General features: G+C 47.4%; 1 protein-coding gene across 1 annotated transcript in view; it reads right to left on the bottom strand.

The window, feature by feature from the left end:
- The window catches only part of LOC130130146 (keratin, type I cytoskeletal 18-like), a 17,056-nt gene extending 6,099 nt beyond the window's left edge, over positions 1–10,957 (bottom strand). Inside the window, exons 1-2 of the mRNA XM_056299886.1 lie at positions 10,733–10,957; positions 10,293–10,535 (exon numbers count right to left, since the gene is read on the bottom strand). Of these exons, the coding sequence (XP_056155861.1) occupies positions 10,293–10,535; positions 10,733–10,957 (468 nt within the window). The remainder of the gene's footprint in view (positions 1–10,292; positions 10,536–10,732) is intronic.
- Positions 10,958–27,305: the final 16,348 nt, after the last annotated feature.

The raw sequence follows: 27,305 nt of genomic DNA, 5'->3' as shown, positions 1-27,305 counted from the left end.
AAGCATACGCCGCTCATAGGAAATAACAGGTCTGTGGACTCCACCTCTTTCCTGGCCTCCATGACTCTACCTTTCCTCACTTAGCCTCTGAGCTCTCTTGTTTTCACCTCTGCCTCTTTAACGATCTCCTTGTCATCAATGTTTTACGACCCTCGTTCGTTCGTCCGTGGTGCGTTACTTCTCACAATTTGGACCTACAAAGACAAGATTGTGTGTGTAACTCCTTCTTTGTAAACATCGATCAGCAGTGCCTCGCCTCATCAGGATCATCAGCCGGTGGCAGAGCCAGAGGCGGCCCTGTCGGACGAGTCCGTGTGGTTGGCTCCGCCCGGTTTTCCCTTTGATGTTGTGTGGCTTCCTGCCACGGGGGCCTACAGAAACCTGCCCGAGGCTTTGTTAGCCAACTTATTCCCTGTTAGTGAAATCATGCCATCGTTTCCCAGAACAAAGGTATTGTATATTACAAAACAAAGAGGTGTGGTGTGACCTGAAACAATGAAAGCGGATCGGCGTTATATACGTTCTCAATTCAGGCATGATTATTCAGAGTTCTGTTGAATTACTTATTTTGAGAAAACCTTTCACATTTTGCCCTGTGATGGCCTGGCAGCCTGTCCGGGTTGTCTCCCCGCCTGCCGCCCAAGGACTGCTGGGATAGGCTCCAGCATCCTCGCGACCCTGAGAGCAGGATAAGCGGTTTGGATAATGGATGGATGGAAGGGATACTTCAGATATGATTATTCAGACATGGTACTACTGGATGTCAGTGCAGCCTTTGACACCACTGATCACGGTATACTATTAGATACATTAAATTGTAATTTTGGTGTCTCTGGCTTAGCGCTCTCTTGGCTCAAGTCCTACTTATCTGGAAGAGCACATTGTGTCTGCTAGAGTAACATGACATCAAAATTCTCTGACGTTAAATATGGTGTACATCAGGGCTCAGTTCTTGGCCCTCTACTTTTCTCTCTTTATATTTCACCTCTTGGCCAAATTATACACAGTTACGGAATACATTTCCATTGCTGTGCTGATGATACTCAGCTGTATGTGCCTGTAAGGGCTGATGATCATACTCAAATGACTAACTTAGAGGCCTGCTTGGCTACTGTGAAAAACCTGACGTCAATAAACTTTCTGCTTTTAAATTCGGATAAAACCAAGATGCTGGTGATTGGCCCTGCTAGACACAGGCACCAATTTTATCAAGTAATGATAGCGATCATGACAATTCATCATTATCTAATCATGAGTGTGTTGACCCTGTGATGGCCTGGCGGCCTGTCCAGGGTGTCTTCCCGCCTGCTGCCCAATGACTGATGGGATAGGCTCCAGCGACCCTGAGAGCAGGATAAGCAGTTTGGATAATGGATGGATGGATGATTAATCGGAATTCTGTTGAATTAGAAATAACAGTCTGTTCACGTTATCGTTAAAATGCAGTTACCCTTGTCATTACTAAACACCACATTTGGACATCAAAGTTTTGATGTTGCACTTTTTATTAAAGTTTTATACCTTATAGTTTGATGTGCTTTTTTTTTATCAAATCCAGTTCTGAGAGTTTGAAGTCAGTTTGTAAGGTGGTTTTGAAAAGTGGTTTCCATGTGCCATGGGTGTGAGAGTGTAAACAGGCGTAAACTCATATTGATAATCGTCACCATCAGCAGAAGGATGGCAAAAGGTGCTGAAGTGGCAGCAGCAGCGAGGTAATTCAGTTCAATGATCCAGCCATGTATTATCTGAACCGCTTGTCCTGCTGTCGGGGTGGCGGGAATGCTGGATCCTATCCCAGCAGTCACTGGGCGGCAGGCGGGGAGACACCCTGGACAGGCTGCCAGGCCATCACAGGGCCGACATACAGACACATTCATACCTAGGGACAATGTAGTACGGCTGATTCACCTGACCTACATGTATTTGGACTGCAGGAGGAAACTGGAGCCCCCGGAGGAAACCCACGCAGACACGGGGAGAACATGCAAGCTCCACACAGAGGATGACCCGGGACCACCCTCAAGGTCGGACTACCCCAGGGCTCGAATCCTGGACCTTGTTGCTGTAAGGCGACTGCGCTAACCACTGTGCCCCCCCCCCCCCGTTCAGTGGTCTTCATGCAAATGAGTGCAGACATACTAGTAACATGCATGGAAACACAAACACGTGTGTGTGTGAGGGCTTCCATTTTTACCAAACACAAACGCACCACCGGGACAGCTGCATATGAAGTGGTCATTAGGGATGGATCAACTACGTAAACAGGGTGAACAGAAACGCCCTGAACGCAAACGCGGTACATCAGCGTTCTACACGTCGTCCTGCAGAAAACAGATTCGCCGACATGGCGGTTTCCTTGACGAGTAACATGCATTTCTTTGAGTAAAATCTTCCATAAACCCAAGGACAAAATGGCCCTTCATGCCGGGGAGGGTTATGTAATTTTGTTACACAAGGAAGTCCAGCCTCTCAAATTGTCAAATCTATCATTTTCCACGTGACCTCTCAAACAGTAACTGCATGTGGCTTACACTTACAACCCCAAAACAAATTCCTCCTCCCTGCCAGCACATCCCAAACCAAACGCTCTCACTGTCAACACACTTGATGCCTGTGGGGAGAGAGAGAGACAGACAGATAGACAGAGAGACAGACAGAGAGAGAGACAGACAGACAGACAGAGAGAGAGACAGACAGACAGACAGACAGACAGACAGACAGACAGACAGACAGACAGACAGACAGACAGAGTTTCCCCCCACGCAAATCAGCGCCACACCCCCACCTCCCTTACCCCTCCTCCAGTCCAGCCTACATTCCCTAACCCCTCTCCAGTCCAGCTTACCTCCCCCACTCCTTCTCCAGACCAGCTTACCTCCCCCACTCCTGCAGTCCAGCCTACCTCCCCCACTCATCCTCCAGACCAGCCTACCTCCTCACTCCTTTCCAGACCAGCCTGCCTCCCCCACTCCTCCTCAAGTCCAGCCCACCTTCCCCACTCCTCCTGCAGTCTAGCCTACCTCCCCCACTCTTGCAGTCCAGCCTACCTCCCCCACTCCTCCTCCAGACCAGCCTAACTCCCCCACTCCTCCTGCAGTCAAGCTGACCTTCCCTGCTCCTCCTGCAGTCCAGCCTACCTTCCCCACTCCTCCTGCAGTCCAGCCTACCTTCCCCACTCCTCCTGCAGTCCAGCCTACCTTCCCCACTCCTCCTGCAGACCAGCCTACCTCCTCCGATCCTTCCCCACTCCTCCTGCAGTCTAGCCTACCTTTCTCACTCCTCATGTAGTCCAGCCTACCTCCTCCGATCCTACTGCAGTCCAGCCTGCCTTCCCCACTCCTCCTGCAGTCCATCCTACTGCTGTCCAGTCTACCATCCCCACTCCTCCTGCAGTCCAGTCTACCTCCCCCACTCCTCCTGCAGTTCAGCCTGCATTCCCCACTCCAGCACCAGCACAAGCCAGCTCTCGCCCCAAACCGAAAATTGTGCCGTTAACCGACTCTAACGGGAAATTTATTGAGGGGAGGAAACTGTTTCCAAACCATCGTGTGGAGAAACTGTGGTGTCCGACAACAGCGAGAGCCCCGGAGTTGTTGACTGAGGCCCAGTTGGGCTGCCCCAGCCACATCACTATTCACACCGGCACCAACAACCTGCCGACCCGGCAGGAGAGGGTGGCCATGTCACTCACAGGAGTGATTGAGAAGGCCTCAAGAAACTTCCCCAACTCCCAGATTGTGAGAGAGAGAGAGAGACAGACAGACAGACAGACAGACAGACAGACAGACAGACAGACAGACAGACAGACAGACAGACAGACTGTACATGCCTTTTATGTGTACGTGTGTTTTTGTGTGCATGTGTAAGATGTGTTCAAAAGCTTTCATTACTTATTAAAAAAGAGACATATTACAAATAATTCTAAATGGAAATGTGAAATACATACTACAGAACCGTGGAAGAGGCAGAGAGAGCAATGGGGGCTTGTGTGTGTGTGTATGTGTGTGTGTGTGTGTGTATGTGTGTGTGTGTGTGTGTGTGTACATACACACAGGGTGTTGTGATGCGTCTAGTGCAGCAGTGTGTAGTTGGAGGGAAGGTGCATGTGTTCTTCCAACCCGCTTGTGTCCTTCCTGCCCTTAGCTTGCTGCCGCTGGCTAGCCTTTGTGGCGAATAGGGAAGAATGCTAGCGTGTAAGCCTTCCCTTGCTAGTACATAGCCTCTCCTTCACCAAGACTCCTGCCAGGCCTCCCCGTGGCCACACGTGGTAACTGGGGTCTTGCGGCCCCAGGCTAACTTGGCAGGGGATCTCGGAGCAGCAGTGGGCCCCAGAGATATGGTGTGCAGGCCCACCCTGGTGGACACGCCCTGGCACCTATCAACCACTGCCCCGCTGCCTTGTGGGTGAGTCTGGGAAGACATAAGGCTAAGGGAGCTTACCCCAACAGAAAAGCAAGCTGTGGCGGCACGCTTCGAGGCGGTTTCCGAAAAACTGGATTTCCGGTAGCCCCCTGCAGTTGTGTGGAGGTGCCGGTCGTCTAGGGATCCCCCTTGCCATCGGAACCATCTCCTCTACAATCAAGTCATGTGGCGTTGGGAGAAGCGCACCCCCCATGCCACTTTAAAAACCATCTCTGCGCAGGTATCTTCTGCTATCTGAGTCCTCAAAGGACCCACAAATAGAAGAAGATGGTCATCATCGGGCACGATGGACAACCAGCAAGCAAGTGTGTGTGTGTGTGTGTGTGTGTGTGTGTGTGTGTGTGTGTGTGTGTGTGTGTGTGTGTGTGTGTGTGTGTGTGTGTGTGTGTGTGTGTGTGTGTGTGTGTGTGTGTGTGTGTGTGTGTGTGTAAAAGATGGTTTCGATTGCAGGGTGTCCGGGTGGTGTAGCGGTCTATTCTGTTGCCTCCCAACACGGGGGTCGCCAGTTCAAGTCCCTGTGTTACCTCCAGCTTGGTCAGGTCCCTGCAGACACAATTGACCGTATCTGCGGGTGGGAAGCTGGGTGTGGGTATGTGTCCCTCGCCCCCGCTAGACTAGCGCCGACCAGAGGCGGCGCTAGTCTAGCGGGGGGGGGGACTGGGGGGAATAGCGTGAACCTCCCACACGCTACGTCCCCCTGGTGAAACTCCTCACTGTCAGGTGAAAAGAAGCGGCTGGCGACTTCACATGTATGGGAGGAGGCGTGTGGTAGTCTGCAGCCCTCCCCGGATCGGCAGAGGGGGTGGAGCAGCGACCGGGGACTGCTCGGAAGAGTGGGGTAATTAGCCAGATACAACTGAGGAGAAAAAAGAAAAGATGTGTTCAAGTGCTTTTATTGTATTTGTTGTTTATCATAGAATATATATATATATATATATATATATATAGTATTGCTAAAAAATCTTACAGAAACAGATGGACAGACCAGATAGGCCATGTTTTTGGGAAGTGTGTGTGTGTGTGTGTGTGTGTGTGTGTGTGTGTGTGTGTGTGTGTGTGTGTGTGCCTGTTTCTGTTCCAGGATTTCTCATATTAGGCCCAGTGGGTCAGACGGTCTGCTCCTACCAAACAGCAGGACAACGAAAAGTGCGCTGAAGGGTGCCAGGTGGAAGGTGCTCTCATTACACCGTCTGCTTAATGTTGACTTTTGCCATCTTCACTTTAACCCCCGCCTCGCACACCTGCACATGCACACTTCTGCAGACACGTTTCATTTTTCAGGAGTTGGCCTGACCAGACAGGATGTGTCACATGTTGCTCAGATATGTGAAATCCAGTGACACCACGCGGTACTGAGGTCAGTACTGAGGTCGGTACTGAGGTCATCCCTTTGGCCAGCGGCTAGCTGGGTTTTTTTTTCTTCTTTGCTCGTGACACTTCATCATTAACCGTTGTGACTTTTAAATTTCTCATGAGGACAAACGTTGTTTGGATTGGAAGCAAATATGGAAATATAGCAGACACACTATATGTGTGTGTGTGTGTGTGTGTGTGTGTGTGTGTGTGTGTGTGTGTGTGTGTGTGTGTGTGTGAAGGAGGCGTGCGTGTGAGTAAAATAAACATCCAGACACAAATGGGCAAAAAAAAAAAAACCAAAACTGATTTCGTGTTTACAGCACACATTGCCTGTGAGGTCACAGTGGTGAGCAGCGGGTCAGATGGTTCATGTAGGTTCATGTAGGGTGCATCAGGTTTTGGGAAGTGGTGTTTGTGTTTCTTTTAAACCCTTATATACCCTTGTATATGTCCTTGTATAACACCAGAGATACAGATCAATTTACAAACTACAGACGGATTTCGTTATTGTCACAATTCTCCAAAAACACTAGAAAAACTAGTTGCTGCCAGACTAGACAAATTAATAGAGAAGCACAACCTGCTGACTGACAGCCAGTACGGGTTTCAACCAAACAGATCCACGTCTCTGGCGCCCATTGAATTAACTGAAGAAATAACGAATCGCATAGACCAAAAAAAAGTTTGCTGTGGGAATATTCATAGACCTAAAAAAACTTGCCACCATTGATCACAATAGATTAATAGACACATTGGGAAAGCATGGTGTCAGAGGGGTGGTGCAGAACTGGCTGACAAGCTGTTTAAGTAACAGGCAGCAGTTTGTAATGACAGGTGAACGCAAATCATCATACATGGATATTAGTTGTGGTGTACCCCAGGGGTCGGTTTTAGGCCCAAAACTATTCATGCTATACTTAAATGGCGTATATGCATGCAAGATATCAAAAATATTGAAATTTGTTCTATTTGCTGATGGCACGAATATATTTTGTTCTGGTGACAATGTACAGCCGTTTTTGGGGGGTGACCACACTAGAAATGGAAAAAGTAAAACAGTGGTTTGACAAAAACAAATTGTCCTTAAATCCTGACAAAACGACGTTTTTGTTGTCTTGAAATCACTTAGTAAATACCAAAGTAAAAGCAGCGACAGACAATGTCCAACTAGAACAAGTATATGAAAATAAATTCCTAGGTGTGATACTCTGTGAGGGCCTGGCGGCCTGTCCAGGGTGTCTGAGGGCCTGGCAGCCTGTCCAGGGTGTCTCCCCGCCTGCCGCCCAGTGACTGCTGGGATAGGCTCCAGCATCCCCGTGACCCTGAGGGCAGGATAAGCGGTTTGAATAATGGATGGATGTTTGTGTTTCTATGTACATAAGTGTCTTTTGTGTTGTGTTCATGTGCCTGTGTTTGCTCATGCACACACACTGAACGCATGTAAGTGTGCTGGCATAAATGATTGATCTACAGTGTGCCTACATCTGTTGCACGCATGCACGTAGTTTACATTTTCATCGCAGCTAAGAAGGTGGGACAGAAATGTTGCCAGTAATAACAAATGAGTTATGTAACGCTATAGTCCAGCACAGCAGGATTCCCCGAAGTACTCCCTCCTTCACACACACACACACACACACACACATACACACAGACAGGACCCCCAAAGAGGCCTTTAGCCGGAGGGCAGGTCACTCGTAATTCGCTCCAAATGCCTGGCTGAATTATTGCACCGGGTGTGGCGGTTCACTGAGAGCAAGTCGAGTGGTTACATAAGGCCGCCAGCAGATAAGTTTTACAAAAGACAAAAGCAATAATCGAGATAGAACAGCATAGAACAGAGTACAGATGTTGAATACAAAGCTGGCTAAATATTTCTACTTTTGATTTATTTCACAGTGTGGTGCAACTTTTGCCTCACTTATTACCACAAATACGTCACAAAGTATCTTGTTACAAAATACAAACGCTTGCTGGTCAAATGTATCAAAATAAAACACAATACTGGTATGAGAAAATGTATTTAATTAAAATACAAGTCATTTGTAATTAGCGAATACATTCTATACAAACTGATGTCACATTTAGTAGCCTCAGTATGGATGTGATCTAACCACCCCTCCCCCCCACCCACTGTGATACTGAGCTCTCGAAATGCGTTTGATGAGGGGATTTTTCCCAGCTTTTCTCCCCAATTGTACTTGGCCAGTTACCCCACTCTTCCGAGCCGTCCCGGTCGCTGCTCCACCCCCTCTGCCGACCCGGGGAGGGCTGCAGACTACCACATGCCTCCTCCCATACATGTGGTTGTCTCCAGCCACCTCTTTTCACCTGACAGTGAGGAGTTTCGTCAGGGTGATGTAGCGCGTGGGAGGATCACGCTAGTCACCCCCCCCCCCCGAGCGACCAGAGGAGGCGCTAGTGCAGCGACTAGGACACACACCCACATCCGGCTTCCCACCCGCAGACACGGCCAATTGTGTCTGTAGGGGCACTCGACCAAACGGCAGGTAACACAGGGATTCGAACCGGCGACTCCCGTGTTGGTAGGCAACGGAACGGACCACCCGGACGCCCGTGCTTGTGAGAAGTGTGGTGCATTGTCAGTTACAGTAGCCGCAATAGTGTCAGTTGTGAGCCCATATTCTGAACGGATTTCGTCCAGTAGTTCTGCAGTGGGATTGTGGGTATGTGGACTGGGGAACTGTCTGCAGGCGAGAGCAGCCGAGTCACGTTCCAGCGTGTCTGCTTGGACCCAGTGTCTAGTGACTCCCAAATAACTTTAGTTGACCACATATCTGCAGCGTGTGGCGGCGTGCAGACGTTGCGCGGTTCAGAGGGAGGTGCGGGGGTCCGATTTTCAGATATGAGGACGATGAGGAGTTGTGCAAGTGTTAAATATTTTACTTTTCGCCAAATAGGAAAATGTATTTCTGATTTTTCTCCCAATTTAGTGGCCAATCGATCCCTATTTTAGTTCAAACACCCACCCTCTTACTGCATGCGTTCGCCTCCCCACTTCCGTGACAAGGCGATTCCAGGCCAAACCACTGCTTTCCCCCACACCACACCACGCCACGCCACACCACACCACACCACGCCACACCACACCACGCCACACGTGCATGTGACGAACACGGGCCGACTCCGCCCCCCTCCCGAAGACAGCGTTGCAAATTAGTACTGCTTCATCGAGTCCGGCCATAGTCGGATCTGGCGAGACCGGGGCGCGAACCCTTGTCTCCAGTGGGCAACTGCATCGACTCAAAGCCGCTACACCACCGCGGACCCCCAAACATTCCTCATTACAGTTTCTTTTATATGACACCGAGTGGATATCTGGGTTGTTATAGATAAACTGTGTATGTTTATGAATGCATTCGTCTCTTGTGTCTCTGGTCTTTGACGTGTGAGCATGCACGTATGAGTACCTTTATGTAAGCTCACCACTGCCGTGTACAGTGTTTTGCAATTGCTATTCTTGTAGAGGGTGGCGCAGTGGCTAGCATGGTCGCCTCACAGCAACAAGATCCTGGGTTTGCGCCCTGGGTTTGCGCCCTGGGGTAGTCCAAAGTTGGGTCGTCCTCTGTGTGGAGTTTGCATGTTCTCCCCGTGTCTGCGTGGGTTTCCTCGGGGTGCTCCGGTTTCCTCCCAAAGACATGTAGGTCAGGTGACTCGGACATACTAAATTGTCCCTAGGTGTGGGTGTGTTGGCCTGTCAGCCTGTCCAGGGTGTCTCCCTGCCTCCCGCCCAATGACTGCTGGGATAGGCTCCAGCATTCCTGCGACCCTGGGAGCAGGATGAGCGGTTTGGATAACACTGGTCAACACAGTTTTTCTAGCATGGGATTTTTCAACGGATTCTAGCTAACTTTTGGGCGCTGAATCCAAATCTGGCATTAGTTTTTGCCTATCACATCAGGTTTTTGAACTATAAAACATAATTATTTTTGAGAAAACAGCAATTTTACACTTTAAGCTAAAAAACACCGTTGCATTAGAAGATCGATAGATGCAAAAATGATTACAATGAAAGGTACCTACTTCAATTACAATATTAAATCATACATTACCATTTAATCCATGCTGGCTTGCACATATTTTTACATATTTTCTCAATATTTTTAATGTATGAAAAGTTTACAAATTTCACTAAACTAATATATAGACGGAAAAAGTTCCCCTTAACATGGTGTACATCACTTAAATACAAGGCATCACTCAAGCTCAAAGCAGTTTTGTGACTTTTCACGACATTCAAAATGCAAAAATTTGCGACTATAAGAAAATAAGTACCGGTACTTGAAAGCGTAAGTATCCAAAGGCACAGGTGTAATCATACTACAACATGGTAAACTTCCTCTTTGTGGACAATCTCTTATATACAGCATCTGGGACATCCCTCATCAAACTCCAGCAGTAATCTGCCATCGTATTTGAGTCCCAACGACCTTGATGACGTCTTCCATCACTTTAACGTCTTGATGGAAACGTTCACCCTGTTCCTCGCTTACATCTCCAAGGTTATCTGGAAACTTGCTCAGGTGACTGTGCAAGTAGTGCACCTTGACGCTCATTCTGCACCCCAGCGCTCGCAGACTAAGGAGCAGCTCCTCCACAATCTCTCGGTAGTTGTCATCTTTTCTGCATTCCGTGCTCGAGCTTCGACCGCGGTCATCGTCATAACGAAGTGTGGGTCCTTGAGTAATGTTCTGATCTGAGGTCCGTCGAATATCCCTGCTTTTTTCCTCTCGTCGCTAAGACTCGGAAAGGTTGAACATATGTAGCCAAAGCAGTCTCCAGTGTGATCAAGAGCTTTAACAAACTGCTTCATCAGACCGAGTTTGATGTGCAATGGTGGAAGGATGATATTTTTCCGATCAACCAGTGGTTCATTAATGATGTTCTTGCCACCAGGTATCAAACTATTCCTTGATGGCCATTCCTTTCTCACCCAGTGCTCCTCCTTAGCCCTACTGTCCCAGTAGCATAGGAAACAAGGGTATCTGGTGTAACCTCCTTGTTGCCCCAAAAGGAAGCTCACCATTTTCAAATCCACACAAATCAACCATTCATGATCGTGGTATTTCAGTTGTTCAAGTACAACCTTTATGTTTGCATACTCCTCCTTCAAGGTCACTGAGTGTCCTATAGGGATGGCTCCATAGATGTTCCCCATTGTGAAGTAAAACACATTTCAAACTTCTTTTCGAACGGTCAATAAAGAGTCTCCACTCACTTGAATGGTACGCAGGCAATCCCATAGTGAGAAGAAGCCCTTCAACATCATTGCAGTACACAAGTTGACCATCAGAGTGGAAATACTTCCTCAGTTGTGCCTCTCTGTTGCGACAAAATGAGACGCTTGTGCCAGGTTTGAGAAGGGTTTTCTCTTGCAGCCTGGAAGCCAACAACTCAGCAGATTGTTTTGGCAAATTCAAATCTCGGATCAGTTCATTCAATTCAGGCTGACCATACAGTGACGGTCGATCAAAAATGAATCCAATGGCTTGTACTCTGCGTCTGCTTCTTCGTCATCATCAACGGATAAAGATGTGGATGAAGTAAGTGCTTCCTCATCAATCTCTGCAAGCTCGGTAAAAATAGGTACAGGAATTTCGTCACAATGAGGAACTGGCCGTATAGCAGAGGGTATTTCATGTATTGCTTGTTTTTCTTATTGAATCCTTTGACATTTACAAGGCAGAAGTAGCAGTCATCTAGGTGGTTTTTTGATTCTCTCCAAACCATCGGCACACCAAATTTGAGCTTAGCATTTTGTCCTTGAGACCATGATCTCAAGAGTTTCGACACAAGTCGTGCATACTTTATGAGGGGCCCAGTGTTTGTCCTGGTCTCCAAGCGATACTTTAAAGTAAGCACGGTACACTCTCTTGACGAATGTAGTGATGGTGCGTATTTGAGGGGCTAAAGTGAAGCATCCACAGATATAACAGAAGATATCTGGGTCGTTATGGCACTTTCTTCTCTTTGGAGGTGTAGACATAGCTAGCTGACAGTGTAAGGTACCGGTATAAACAGCAGAGTCTTAACAGCAGATTAGGTAGTCTTCACAGCTGCAAATCACAAAACATAAACAAAGACTTAGAACATTTGTAAAATAAGTTTAACCCTTTAATGTATAACATATTCATACCCCCGTTACTACACAACTGGGGTAAAAATAACCCCAATTAATTTACTTTTCCATTAATTTTCCATTAAACTACTCCTCCTTGCAAACAGTACCCCCACCTCCCCCTCCCCCTCTGCACCCTCAAAAATTATACATTTGTGCTTTTTCCCCACACTCAGGACCAGCACCTGCTCTGATCATGCTCTGACAATGCTCTGATCATGCTCTGACAATGTCAACCATACATGCATCACACTCTATTTTACAGTGTTATGATGTATACGTCATAACACTGTAAAATAGAGTGTGACGCATACAGAATCAAGTGTTTATACTATATTATATATAATATAGTATAAACACTTGATTCAAGACTTATGAAACTGTTTAACATGGAATTATGTATTGTATTTCTGATTTTAAACATCAGCTTACCTTAGGAAGAGCAGGATTTATGTTTGTTGACAGCACCTGGGGAAATGTCTGCTGCATCTGTGGCTGACTCCTTCAAAATGACTGACATTCCCCCCCACCCCCTTATGTGACACTTTAAATTAGGACCCATGCAAACATGAACTAAATAAATAGTTCCATCTCTTAAAATTGCATAGGGTGGCTGCTTTTGACTGGGATCCCAGCAAGAAGCACTAGTAAAAACAGTAGTAAAAAATTTCATTTGTGATGAAAAAGCAATATATTTATAGAATACATGTGATATTACATGATAAAATACATTTATTTCAAAGATATGACAAATAAAGAGTCAGCCTAGCATGAAATTACTTAGGAAATGAATAGGGATCATTTTTATCCCCACCAAGATTGCCAGACCAGATGGTCAACTTTTGTAAAATCCTGAATAAGGAGCATACAGATAGCACAAAAACGTGATGTGATAGAGCAAATCTGAGCTCAGATTTGGATTCAGCAGCCCAAAATTAGCCAAAAACAGTTTCCAAAGTCCATGCAAGAAAAAAAACACTATATTTTTGTAGACCAGTGTAATGGATATCTGCAATGGTGCAAACATATTATAGGCACTTAAGTCTCTCCAAATTTGCTGTTTTATTATTGAAGTCTTCATCGATTCTTCTCCCAAGTGTCCTCCTGGACTTTAGCACCTTGACAAAGTCCCTGTACCACGTCTATAAATTCTTTATGCTCAACAGTGGCCAACGGGTACATTCCTTTAGTGACAAAGGATGTGACGAGAGAATCAATTTTATTTTGTGTCACTGGACCACGTTCACAGAGAGTAGTTTGTTTGTATGAGGTCCTTTTTTGTTGTTTTTTTTGCTTTTCCCTCTGGCAGTTTCCTTTTCGTGGTCTTCAACTTCCTTTATTTTGTCAGGGAGCCTTCGTTTCAAGTGGGTTTTAAAATTTGATGTCGCTGCAAGACAGCCACATATTATGACTTTTTGTTAGTGCACAGCTGACACTCAGCCTCCATCTTGTCGTTTGGGGTCTGCTTCACTATTGGAAGTATTTCCCATCCAGCATTACACATTTGAGCATTGGTGTGGCTTCTTCTTCTGCAGATGTGGCAGATGATGGGCCAGCCTGGCCAGGCTCTGATGGTTCATTGCCACTCATCCCCTGAGATGATTGACTTCTACCTAAAGAAAAAAACAGTACTTGTATAAAGATACTCAAGCCTTCTTCTTCTGGATTGCTGCCTTGCCGTGATGGAGAAGCTTGCATGTACCAAAGATCCCAAGCGCTATGCCGTCCGGAACGTGGCTCCTGGTAGGGTCACCCAAGGCAGATAGGTCAAGGGGGAGGTTCCAGATGAAGCACGATCCAACAAAGACCTCAACGGTGGAACTGGTAGAAGATGTCTCCAGGTCACAACGGCAGTGAAGGTGGATGAAGGCTGCAACAGAGTGTGGTCCCCAATCATCTTGGTTCTCCATGCCATTGGACTCTGGCCACCCCCTGCCAAGGACCGTGTGGTGGCTGCAGGCATATCCGCCTCTCCACGTAAAAATATGTCATGCGCAGGCATCCTCCCATTATGCGGCTTCAGGATTGGCCTCTACGCCCACCTGAGGACCCAGAAGGACCCAGAGGGGGGTGGTCATACTCGACCCCGAGTGACTGCCGATGATGAGGATTACTTGTGCATTATCCAGGAATGGATTCAATTCACTTTGAATTGTATTAACTCTATAATGCATATTGTAAAAATATTTTGTGCAAAAAGATGAGCAACATTTAGCTTTAGAGTAAAGATCGGAATGAAAGATTTTCATTTGACATGCTTTCTTAAAATACATGATTCGTTTTTTTTAACCTGAATATTAATGACCATCCCCTGGCATAACAAAACACTGTAAAATGTTGTCCTTTTCCTCAGAAGAACTGCGCAAACTATTTCCCTGACAACTATTAAGAATGGACGCTCTAAAACATCTGAATGTAGCTATACTGGAAATTAAATTTGTCCTGAGTTACAGAAGGACATAACAAGGAATTTCGCTAATGAGGCGTCCCATATGATGACTAACCATGAGATGGCGCTGTTCCAGGCTGCCTGGGCGTGTCTGTGACGTTAGCTGGTATGCTAACGTTACTAGCTAATAAGTACATTTGCTAGTTCTAGAGCACGCGTGTTTGCTAATTGCTCTTTTCTTCTGGTGTATTTTAGGGTCATTCAGAGAGCTAGCTTTGACATGCAATATCTGATCATATATGGATTACATACCTTTATCTTAGGGGAAATTTGCACCAAACACCAAAGCGGCTTCTTTCCTCAAGCTACTGGTCTCAAGGAACACGGATGAAATAGGGTAGTTCACAACGAGTGTGCTGCGGGACCCGACAGGACATGTCACGTGATTGCATTTAGCCAAACACTGTGATTAAGCTAATTGTTGTACTGCCGCCCCCCTACAGTTTAAACCTGGGGATAAAAAAATGTCTTATTTGAGAATAAAATGAGATATTAAATAATGTATTTTAAGTATTTCAAATACACCAATACAAGCTCTTAAAGTATTTTGTTACAAATTACATTATATGTTTTCTGTCCAGTAAAATACAAATTACAAAATACTCAAAAGTAATTAAATACATCTTTTAAATATTCATTCATTCATCCATCCATCCCTTATCCAAACCGCTTATCCTTACTCAGGGTCGTGGGGCTGCTGGAGTCTATCCCAGCAGTCATTGGGCGACAGGCGGAGAGACACCCTCGGCAGGCCGCCAGTCTATCACAGGGTCCACACACACACACACACACACAGATTCATACCTAGGGACAATTTAGTACGGCCGAGTCACCTGACCTACATGTCTTTGGACTGTGGGAGGAAACCGGAAACATGGGGAGAACATTTAGCAATTATTTGTTAATAGTAATGTAATGTCCGTAGACGCCTTGTCTTACTGACATAAGAATAATTCAAGAACGAGCCGACTTCGTAGGTTCTTAACTGTGTAGCTTTTACTAGCGTTCATCCGACATACAACCTTCATAACCTGCTCTTCTCACTTCCTGTATACGTCACACGCACTGCACGTACACCCGTGAGTAGGTCAAGTTAAACACGTGACCTTTCATTCATTACATCTCCCCCTCTAAGATGATTTTCTAAACATTTCTCTGAACATTTACTGCCAACAATTTTAACCTGTATATCACCCCCCTTTTCACAAAAAAATAAAAAATCTCCCACAGTACACAAGTCCATACGCCTCACAAATCCAGCCGGATTGCAGGCTTGCTCACCCTGCCAGAGCGAGTAACATATGGTGTGGAAGTTGGCATTTCTGCTGCTCGGGACTCATCCGTGTTTCCACTCTCCCCTGGAGTGACATGGTCAGGATCCCTGCTGACAAAGGTGAGTGTTTTAGGTGTGGCCAACAGGTGGCGCCTGTTCCTTCTGTAATGTTCACCTTGAGCTGTCTCCACTATGTAGGATCTGGGAGTGGAGCTCTGACTGTGAACAACTGCTGGCATTGTCCATGTTTTCTGTCCATCAAGTTTGGTGAGTACTGCGTCACCCGAGTTCAGTGGGCGCAGTGTCCGCACGCCGTTCCTGCGGTTGTAGTAGAAAGCCTGCCTCGATTTGGCTGCGGCGTCAGCGGTTTTGATCAGTTCCTCTTTAGGCCAGGCCGGTTTCAGGTTATGCTGCAATGTGGGTAAGGTGGTTCTGAGTCTCCTACCCATGAGCAATTCCGCTGGACTGGCTCCAGTGGAAGAAGAGGGTGTAGCTCTGTATGTCAACAGGGCGAGGAGAGGGTCTTCCTGCCTTAATATGCTTTTGGCTATCTGAACAGCCCTCTCTGCCTGTCCATTACTCTGGGGGTAGTGTGGGCTTGAAGTCACATGGATGAAATCATAATCCTCACTGAACCTCCTCATCTCTTCTGAAACTAGCTGTGGCCCATTATCGCTAACTACAATTTCAGGGATACCAAAACGTGCAAATGTAGCCTTCAGCCTAGCTACAACCTGACTGCTAGTAGTTGTTGGTAGATTTAGGATCTCCAAAAACCTGGAATAATAGTCAGACACTATCAAGTAGTTTTGCTTTTTGTACTCACACAGGTCTATGCCAACTTTCTGCCATGGTCTGGATGGGAGCTCACTTGACATTAAAGGCTCTTTTCTCTGTGTGTTCTTGTGTTCTCTGCAGAATTGACATTGCTGTATCTTTGTTGTAATGTGCTCTGTCATTTTGGGCCACCACACTGACTGGCTAGCTCTCTCTCTGCACTTAACTATCCCCTGGTGCCCGTCGTGTATTCTGTCTAAGATCACCTCCCTCATCTCTGTGGGAATGACGATACGACTGCCTCTGATGACTAAACCATCTACCGCAGATAACTCCCCTCTCACCTGATAAAAGTCTCTGACTGTCTCCGGCACTTTATCGACATACGCAGGCCAGCCGTGTCTGATGAAGCCCAACACTGTCTGGAGCTGCAGATCCCCATCCGTGCTCTGTTTTATCTCCTGCATCCTTTGAGGTGTGGCAGGCACCTGGCACACGATGGCATCAATGTGCGCTGCAACATCATCATGAGAAGCACCATCTCCGTAGCGCTGCTCTGGGCCTCTGGAGAGTGCATCAGCTACAGCTAAAGTTTTGCCTGGTGCGTATTCAGCCACTGCATTGAAACGCATCAGCCTCATTAACAGTCTCTGGCACCTAATGGGCACATTATCCAAGTCTTTGCTGTTCATGAGAGGCACTAGTGGTTTATGATCGGTGACAAGTCTGAAATTGTCAAGCCCAAACAAGTACTTCTCGAACCTTTCACATGCCCAGACGCTGGCTAAGCACTCTTTCTCGATCTGTGCGTACCTTGTCTCTGCGTCACTCAGCCGTCGGGAGCAGTAGGCCACGGGCTTCCAGTGTTCCCCGTGCTGCTGGAGCAGAACGCCTCCCAGCCCGTAGCTGCTGGCATCTGCTGACACCACCGTAGCCTTAGTGACGTCATAAAAGGTGAGTACCGGGGCGGTGGCGAGTGCTGCTTTAAGGTCTTGGAATGCTGTGTTCTGTGCAGGTCCCCACAGCCACTCTGTCGTTGCTTTAAGCAGTCCATAAAGCGGCTGACCTACAGTGGACAGCTCTGGGACGTATTTTGCCAAATAGTTCACCATCCCGAGGAACCTCTTGAGTTCCGTCACGTTCTGGGGCTGAGGAAAGTTCTCTATTCCGGCCACTTTGTCCGGGTCAGGTCTGATGCCTGCCTCGTCGATGACATGACCAAGGAAGCGGACTTGTTTCTGTTTGAACTTGCATTTCGCTTGGTTCAGTTTGAGACCTGCTGTTTCAATGACCCCCAGGGCCTCTGCTAGGCGCCGGTCATGGATTTCCTCAGTCTCTCCATGTATAAGGATGTCATCCATGTACACCTCTGTGCCCTCTAGCCCGGTCAGAGTTTCCGCCATCTTTCTCTGGAAAATCTCTGGAGCACTCGTTATACCAAATGGAAGGCGGCAGAAAGCATACCTCCCAAATGGGGTGATGAAAGTGGTGAGCCCCCTGCTGTCTTCATGCAAGGGGATCTGGTAAAACCCACTTGCTGCATCCAACGTTGTGAAGAACTTTGACCCTGCGAGCCTTGGCATTATTTCCTCCATAGTGGGCAGCACGTATTTCTCACGTTTCACCGCTCGATTCAGCCTCCTGAGGTCAGCGCAGCAGCGAACCTCTTTCTTGTTCGGTTTCAGCACCGGCACCATAGCGGCGCACCATTCTGTGGGCTGAGTCACTTTTTCAATAATGCCCTCATTTTCCATGCGCTGCAGTTCTTTCTTAACCAGTGGTACAAGTGGCAGCGGTATCCGTCTGGCTGTATGCACCGCGTATGGCTGGGCACCCTCCACCAGAGCTATTTTCACTGGGTCTGTTTTCAGCAGTCCACTTGAACCAAAAACTCCACTGACCTCATTCATCCGCTTCACTAGACCCATATCCACTGCCTCTGGACGACTCAGCAGACAGCTGCCTCTCCCCTTGATCACATACACTGGAAAGGAGTATTGTTTCTCCTTGTAGTTGGTTGTGGCTTGAAACTGTCCTATGCAGCTGATGTTTCCACCTGGGCTTATGAAGCATGTGTCAGGAGGTCCCAGTTTTATGTTTGGCTTCAGCTTTTTAAATGTCCCTTGGTTGATAACAGTAGCGTCAGCCCCCGTGTCAATTTTAAAGGTTATTGGTACATCACTTATTGTTAAACTAACAGTCCAATCTTCCTGACTGCTCTCTTTGCCAACTTCTCCCAGAAAGTACAGCTGTTTAACCTCTTCAGTGACTTCTCTCACCGCTTTAGAGTGACATACACGCTCCCAATGTCCCTTTTTATGACACTTGTTGCACTTACTGTTCGTTGCAGGACACTTCCGCTCATCGGTGTGCTGCGTCTTGCCGCACCTCCCGCATTCATCTACTTTGTTGGTTGCCGGACTGCCGCCACCATGACGCTGTCCGCCCTTTTTGTTTTGGCGTTCGTCCCGCCATCGGACAACATTGACGTTAGCCAGCAGGGCCTCTGGTTGGTTAGCTTGGAGGCTGAGCTGCTTTGTTATTGCCTCCGCCTGGCGCACTTGTTCAATGACTTTCACCAGAGTAAGGTCCGCTGTGAGCTGGAACTGACGGGAGAGCACTTTGTCTTTTATGCCCACTACCAGACGGTCTCTGATATGTTCATCCCTCTTGTCCCCAAACTCACAGTGTTCAGACAGCTCATACAATGTCCGGATGTACATCTCCGCTGTCTCTCCTGGCTGCTGGCTACGTTGATAGAAGCACGCCCTCTCATGTATGATGTTACGGCGGGGAATAAAGTAGTCGTCGAACTTTTTCAGTACGATATCATAGTCCACTTTATCACCCTCCGCCGCGAAGTCAAACGAGCTGAATATCTTTTCAGCCTCGCTGCCCATTGCATAAATCAGCGAACTCACTTGAATCTCCCCGTCGTCTTTATCCAGCTTTGTCGCGAGCCTGAAGCGCGAAAACCGTTGTCTCCCCTCCGGCCATTCAACGGGGCAGTCAAACTTGAATTCACTCGGCGGATTAAACTTCGGCATGACCGCTCGTGTTCAGATACACAGACTATTCTGACACCATGTAATGTCCGTAGACGCCTTGTCTTACTGACATAAGAATAATTCAAGAACGAGCCGACTTCGTAGGTTCTTAACTGTGTAGCTTTTACTAGCGTTCATCCGACATACAACCTTCATAACCTGCTCTTCTCACTTCCTGTATACGTCACACGCACTGCACGTACACCCGTGAGTAGGTCAAGTTAAACACGTGACCTTTCATTCATTACAAGTAATATTATATTATTTTTTTTCTAGCTTTTCCCCTTATCCCACCCGATTAACCCAGGCCGCGAAGGAGACGTAAGGAGGATGCTTTCGGTTGGTTGGCTGCAGGCGCCCGGATGGACCAGAGGGGTCGCTGGAGAACGACGAGTCCCCGAACACAACACCGATCTACATCCACTATCCCTAGGGTAAGGGTGGCCTAATGAATGCCTTACCCCGTGGACGCTCTGGCTGAGACCGGTTACGGCGAGTCTGGGATACGATCCTCCCAGCCACGTGACGAGTGGGTTGCCTATATCATTATATTCTTCATATCAATATTAATATTAATAATATTGTAACGTGCATGGATAAGTGGACACGTTGGCCGCTGGATGACAAGTCTGACCCTTTAGTCGAGCGGTCAGCGATGTCTCCCGCGGCAGTTCCCGTGGTTGCCCCCCGAATTCTCCACAATATAATAGCAATATATTTCTTAAAATGGCCTGGCATTGACATGTTTATCATTCCTGGAGATTTTGTCAGTATTTAAAAAGGTGCATCAGCAAAAATGACGTACCTCATCCTGCCACAGTAGTTTAATTGTTGACAGTAGATAAGGAACCTAACCTTAAGCTTGGTTGTACACGTGGTCTTAGATTGACTTTGGCCCTTAAATTAAACCACTTAGTGTTAAAACTCTGCCTAACAGAAGGGAATTGTGACAGTACTTAATTGTGTGCAATGAAAAATTAATCAAGACAACACCTGAATTGTTATTTTACCGTTAAATGATTTTGTTTAACTTTACATATATTTAATTGAAATAATCTCTGCCCATTACAAGATGGATATGAAGAATCAGACCAGACACACAAGCAGAGCAACAGCAGTCAAACTGTTCATCCTAAAAGTAACTTTTATTTTTTCTTCCTTGAAATATATTGAACACATCAGAACTAGTGTAAACATACTATCGCAGTACTTGATACTAGGATATATAGTATATATAATGGACCTAACCCTAACACTATCCATAGAGATCAAACAATCTAATACAATGAACATCAAGCGCATGTCTGTATTAATATTTGAAAAAAGTGAAAGTAAAACATGGGAAACCTTGGCAAAGAAAACGGATTTTGATTCTGAATTGTATTTTCCCTCGAATTAGCAGGGTCATAGGTCGCATGATAAGTCTGCACAGGTAAAATACCTCCCTTTCTTCCAGGACAGGAGAGGAGAGGGGGGTTGTGGGTTGTGGGTTGTGGACAAGTGAGGAATTAAACACCTCACATTCTTCACCGAAAACCCATAAATCCACTTTCTCCTCCACAGGGCCGCTGTTATTTCTCTCCTCTTTGTACGGTGCTTTCACTCCTTTCCACACCCGCTGCTTATCCTGTAATCCTCCCATCTATTCCCCTACTCTGTCCGGGAGAGCGAGAGTGTTCAAGTGCATTTCTCAGTCTGTCACGATCTTTCTCTCTAGCTCTCTCTCTATCTCTCTCTCTCTCTAGCCCCCCTCTCTGTCTAGCTCTCTCTCACTCTAGCTTTCTCTAAATTTCTTGTTAGCTCTCTCTCTAGCTCTCTAGCGCTCTCTCTAGCTCTCTCTCTAGCTCTCTCTAGTGCTCTCTAGCTCTCTCTCCAGCTTTCTTGCTGCTCTATCTCTAGCGCTCTCTAGCTTTCTCTCTGGCTCTCTTTAGCTCTCTCTCTAGCTTTCTTGCTAGCTCTCTCTCTGGCTTTCTTGCTGCTCTTTCTCTAGCTCTCTCTCTTGCTCGCTCTCTAGCGTTCTCTCTAGCTCTCGCTCTAGCTCTCACTCTAGCGCTCTCTCACTAGCTCTCTCTCTGGTTCTCTCTCTAGCTCTCTCTCTACCTCGCTCTCTAGCGTTCTCTCTAGCTCTCTCTCTAGCTCTCTCTCTAGCGCTCTGTCACTAGCTCTCTCACTAGCTCTCTCTCTAGTTCTCTCTCTAGCTCTCTCTCTACCTCGCTCTCTAGCGTTCTCTCTAGCTCTCTCTCTAGCTCTCTCTCTAGCGCTCTCTCACTAGCTCTCTCTCTTGCTTTCTCTCTAGCTCTCTCTCTAGCTTTCTTGCTGCTCTTTCTCTATCTCGCTCTCTAGCTCTCTGTCTGGCTCTCTCTCTCTCCTTGTCTTTGTTTGTAGCACACTTATGGGTTTCCTTGTTGGTCACACTGCCCCCACCATTAGCCTGATACTTGTTACTTCCATGCTAAAAACCTCCTCTGTGAGCTGGTTTGAGCTGGAAGATATTATGTTGCCCTTAACATTTGGAGAAAGTTCTCTTGGCCCCAAGGACAGGCGAACCCATTCAAGACCGTGCCAATGTTCCTGTTCAATTACACTTTTAAAGCTTGGGGTTTTTCATCTGACATCTTCACACACACACACACACACACACACACACACACACACACACACACACACACACACACACACACACACACACACACACACACACACACACACACACACACACACACCCCCCGCCTGCATGCACACACACACAACCTATCCCTCCCACTTCCATCTCAGCTCTCCACCCCCTTACTACTCACCTAGTGCTCCACCCTTTCACATCTTGAAACTGCAAACATGCTCCCCTTTCTTTCTTTCTCTTTCTCTCTTTCTACCCCTCCGCCCTCCCACATCCACTCCCCTCCACCTCTAATGACCTTACCCCCGCTGCCCATCTCCCTTTCTCCATCTGCCCATTTTACCACATTCCGATCCTCTGCCATCATACCTGCTTTGTAAGCAAGCCTCGGGCTCCTCGCTCCCAAAGTTTTCCTCTCTGCAGTAAACCAGGCTCTGCACAAAGACCCTTTTGGTGTTGTACTGGCACAGTGGCCACCGCTGCTCTATTGGGGGAAGAAAGGGGGGCATGTTGATGACAGTGCAAGAAATAAGGGGAGGCGGTATTTTCCAAGTAAATTACAGCATGCATGTGTGTGTGTGTGTGTGCATGCACATATAGGCCTGTTACTTTGGTTGAGCCTTTGTGTGCGTCTCTATGTTTCATTCCGTGAACATTCAGCCTCCCTCATCTTGGCTTCTTCTTCTTTTTTTCTTCTTTTTTTTTGGTTTTGGAGAAGACTCCTTCCGTCTTCTTCTCATTGGCTCATTTAGATCGGTTTTACAAGGCAACAGTCGGCGCAAACGTCTGCATTTGCGGTGCACAGAGCAGGCCTGGATCCCCATGCGCTTGCCATTACAGCAGCCTCGTATGAGTCACCCGCGGTCAGGACAGGAAGCGCAGATCCAGATTTGAGACTTAGATTTTGAGATGTTCAATTTCATTTTGTGCTTTCCTCTCCACCTAGAAGCAGCCATGTGGGAGTGAGTCATATCGGCTTTTATTTCCCTTTCGTGAGGGCCTGCTGTTTGGCCCACCCCATTGTGTTTGTCTTTTATTGTCCTCCTCTCATGGTGCCAGCGCAGGATTTTGCTTACTTTGGAAGGCGTTAGGACTCCCATTGCATAAGTGCATTTCAGGCAACGTTAGCAAAGATGAATACAATACTTCAGACGCCAATGTACATATTTTAAGGCTGGGAAAATGTTAAAGCACAGGCACTTTTTTTTCTCCCAATCATGAGATCAAATTCAGTGTCCGAGATGTTTGGAATAAACAGGGGAACTGGCAGAAGTGCACGACATTGCTTGTGCACAACCAAGCAAAGAAAAGCAGGGCTTATTAAAGTTGAAAATCTCATTGTAGCAGTGCCAAAGCGACACACCTAGGTTTCATTGAATCAGGAACACTTTATTTGTCATTTCTCCCAGCCCACAGCAGTGCGACACAAACGCAAAAACACAAAAACTACAAGAACACACATATCCAAACTAACACATCCATCCATCCATTATCCAAACCGCTTATCCTACTCTCAGGGTCGCGGGGATGCTGGAGCCTATCCCAGCAGTCATTGGGCGGCAGGCAGGGAGACACCCTAGACAGGCCGCCAGGCCATCACAGGGCCCATCACAGGGCCGACACACACATTCACACCTAGGGACAAATTAGTATGGCCCAGTCACCTGACCTACATGTCTTTGGACTGTGGGAGGAAACCGGAGCCCCCGGAGGAAACCCACACAGACACGGGGAGAACATGCAAACTCCACACAGAGGACGTCCCGGGGCGACCCCCACGGTTGGACTACCCCGGGGCTCGAACCCAGGACCTTCTTGCTGTGAGTTGACCGCGCTAACCACCGCACTACCGCGCCGCCCCCACATATATCCAGAACTAAAAAGAACAAAACATTGTCCAAGGGAAAGAATGCAAGCCAGGATCACTGTCAGAACTGCCGGTCTGCATGAGCTAGCGGTTAGCTTAGTCTGCCACGCTTCTGCGTTCTGTCAGACCGCCCCCGGTGTTTCCTCCTCGGGTGCAGCTCCAGGCAGGGGCCGCAGTCCTTGGGCCCACTGGAGGCAGCAGACCAGGCTCCTTCAGCCGATCCAGCTCCAGCTCTCCCAGCCAGACACCCTCGACACACCTCCCCGTGCTCCTCACGACAACACCAAAAACAACACAGTCAACACCAGGTGAGGCCGCCGCCAGACCGCCCTCGGTTTTATCAGAACTGCCGGTCTGCATGGGCTACCAGTTAGCTTAGCCTGCCTCGCTTCTGCGTCCTGTCATGAGATGACAGGTACTGTATATCACAGATTGATGACTTCACACAGACCACTGTCTAAAAAGCCACCTTGATTTAATTAAGTTTGGCCTTTGGATCATGACAAGGACACGTTCCTCCAACCTTCTGCACAGCTCGGTCGCATCCTCACCACCAGGCCGGATGTCCTCACACCACCATAAGAAAATACGACCATAAACTTGTAAATCATCCATTGCGCATCAACCAAAGTTTGATTAAAATGAACTTTTTAGAGTCAGTTACAGATAATTCAAGTGAAGAAGGTACTACTCACGTTTAAAAAAAATCACATTTTCTAAACTTTCTACCATGATGTTTGCTCACACATGCAGTCATCCTCACAAAACACTTTGCCTGCTCACATCATGTTTGGGGCTTTAGTGGGTTTGACTCCATCGGTCCAGACTGGATCTCATATCCAAAACAAGTTCTGTGCTCAGGTGTTTCCATTTTAAAACAGAGCTTCTGGAAGGTCAGTAAGAGACTTGCTGCTTCTCCTTTTTTGGTATCTCGCATATCCCCTTTATGTCCTTTTGAAGGCGTGCCAGACATGCTTTTGAGTTTTCTTCACCCATCACCTCCAACGTGACGGCGAGCTACATATTTTGTGAACTGACTTGAACGTATACAATGCGTGTGTCCTGCCCTATACAGTATTCCATTAAGTTAGGTTAGGAGAAGTTCACACTTCTCTTACTGTTTGATGGATGTTTCTGGGTGCTGCTGGACCTGGCCCGGTGCCAGGGAACGTCCAGCAGTCATGGCAGGCTCGTATGATGTTCCTCTTACCGCACAGCCTGTGTGGACGCTGTGCGGCCTTCCACTTGACTGGATGCTACGACCTAAAATTCAGAGGTTCATCATAGGGAAATACGTCAGCAGCTAATTAGCTGGCATGGAAACATTCCACAAGCGAAATAATACACACGAGCTCTACAATCTGAGTAGACAGTTTGGATTTTATTACATCATGATCTATCGACTGCTTAAGAAAAGTAAGCTTACTCATCACAAAGCTATGTTCAATATTTCTTACTCAATAGTTAATGAAATACTTTGGTTGATGAAGTGCTGTTATTGTTGGGAATTTCGCTTTGAACAAAATCCTCGGAAGACAAAACTACAACAACCAACATCAGCCATCAGCTCCACCGGCTTTTGAACTCGGCCCCCCTCCAGCCTCTCTTACGTCATCTGTCAACCTGCTCGGTGTTCACACCTACTTACACCTACTTACAGTTACTTACAGTTACTTATATTTACTTATTACTTACGCCTACTTACAGATACTTACAGTTATCTACGGTTACTTACAGCTACTTACAGTTACTCTCATGTACTTACAGTTAGTTACAGTTACTTACAGTTACTTATATTTACTTACACTTACAGCTTCTTAGTTACTTACAGTTACTTGCATTGACTTACAGTTACAGCTACTTACAGTTACTTATACTCACTTACAGCTACTCAGTTACTTACAGTTACTTACAGCTACTTACAGTTCATCGTTCATTCATCATCAGCCACTTCTCCAGGGTCGGGTCGCGGTAGCAGCATGCTAAGTAGGGCACTCCAGACGTCCCTCTCCCCGCCAACGCCCTCCAGCTCCTCCTGGGGGATCCCAAGGTGTTCCCAGGTCAGATTGGACATGTAGTCCCTCCAGCGAGTTCTGGGTCTACCCCGGGGACTACATACAGTTACGTACAGTAACTTACACTTACAGTTAAGTGGAGCAGTGATTCGGAGTTACTCTCACAGCAACATGATGTAATCATTTACAACAGGGCAATGAGAGGAATAGCCAACGGGCTATGGAGGAGTTATCCTACCATGTGCCTTAATATCAGGTAATATTAATCCTTGACAGTTACAATGTTTCAGTCCTGCTACTTACATAGTATGATATTCAACAAAAGCCTTTGTTGACCAATTCACGTTAAGATATCCCTCTCCTCCCCTCCCCACCCCACCCCAATTGTATCCGGCCAATTACCCCACTCTTCTGAGCCGTCCCGGTTGCTGCTCCACCCCCTCTTCCGATCCGGGGAGGGCTGCAGACTACCACATGCCTCCTCTGATACAAGTGGAGTCGTCAGCCATTTCTTTTCACCTGACAGTGAGGAGTTTCGCCAGGGGGACATAGCGCGTGGGAGGCTCACACTATTCCTCCTCCCCCCCTAACCGGCACCTCGACCGACCAGAGGAGGCGCTAGTGCAGCGACCAGGACACACACCCACATCCGGGTTCCCACCCGCAGGCACGGCCGATTGTGTCTGTAGAGACGCCCGACCAAGCCGGAGGTAACACGGGGATTCGATCCGGCGATCCCCGTGTTGGTAGGTAACGGAATAGAGCGCTATGCTACCCGGACGCCCGGACATTAAGGCCCCGTTTAGACTGCAGGCAAATCCGATTTGTTTCTTGAATCTGATCTTTAGGACTGACTGTCCCCTCCAGACTGTTAGCTGCAAGTGATCAGATCGGATTTGGCTTTGTTCAGACTGCAGCCACATCGTCCGCCGATCTGCATTGGTTGTTGTGGTAACGACGTAGGCGTGGGTACGTTGCACGTGTGTCGTGTGACGTAAGACGCTGGCGACTTCTGTGCAGACAGACAACAACGAAACAACATGGAGATATGTCATCTCACCCTTCAGGCACTGTCAAGTTGCGGTAGGGAACTCCTCCGTCGCACCAGGCAGTATCGGCGACGGAGGAGGCTGGTCTGTACCACACTGTCCCGTGCTGCAGGTGACTGCAGCGCGAGGTGTGGTGCAACCCGAAAAGTGTTGGCTGATGGGAAAATGGACTGTGCCCCCCCCTCCCCAAAGAGCTATGAGACAGTTCGCTTCTTCGTCTGTCCAGTGACTATTGCTCTCCATTTTTTAGGTTGTCTTCCTTCTCGTTGCATGTGGGTTTGAACTTCCGCCGCG

This window comes from Lampris incognitus, chromosome 2, assembly GCF_029633865.1.
Source record: "Lampris incognitus isolate fLamInc1 chromosome 2, fLamInc1.hap2, whole genome shotgun sequence".
NCBI classification, from domain to species: Eukaryota; Metazoa; Chordata; class Actinopteri; order Lampriformes; family Lampridae; genus Lampris; species Lampris incognitus.
The sequence above is the reverse complement of the archived record's forward strand: the minus strand, read 5'-3'. Positions and strand labels throughout refer to the sequence as shown.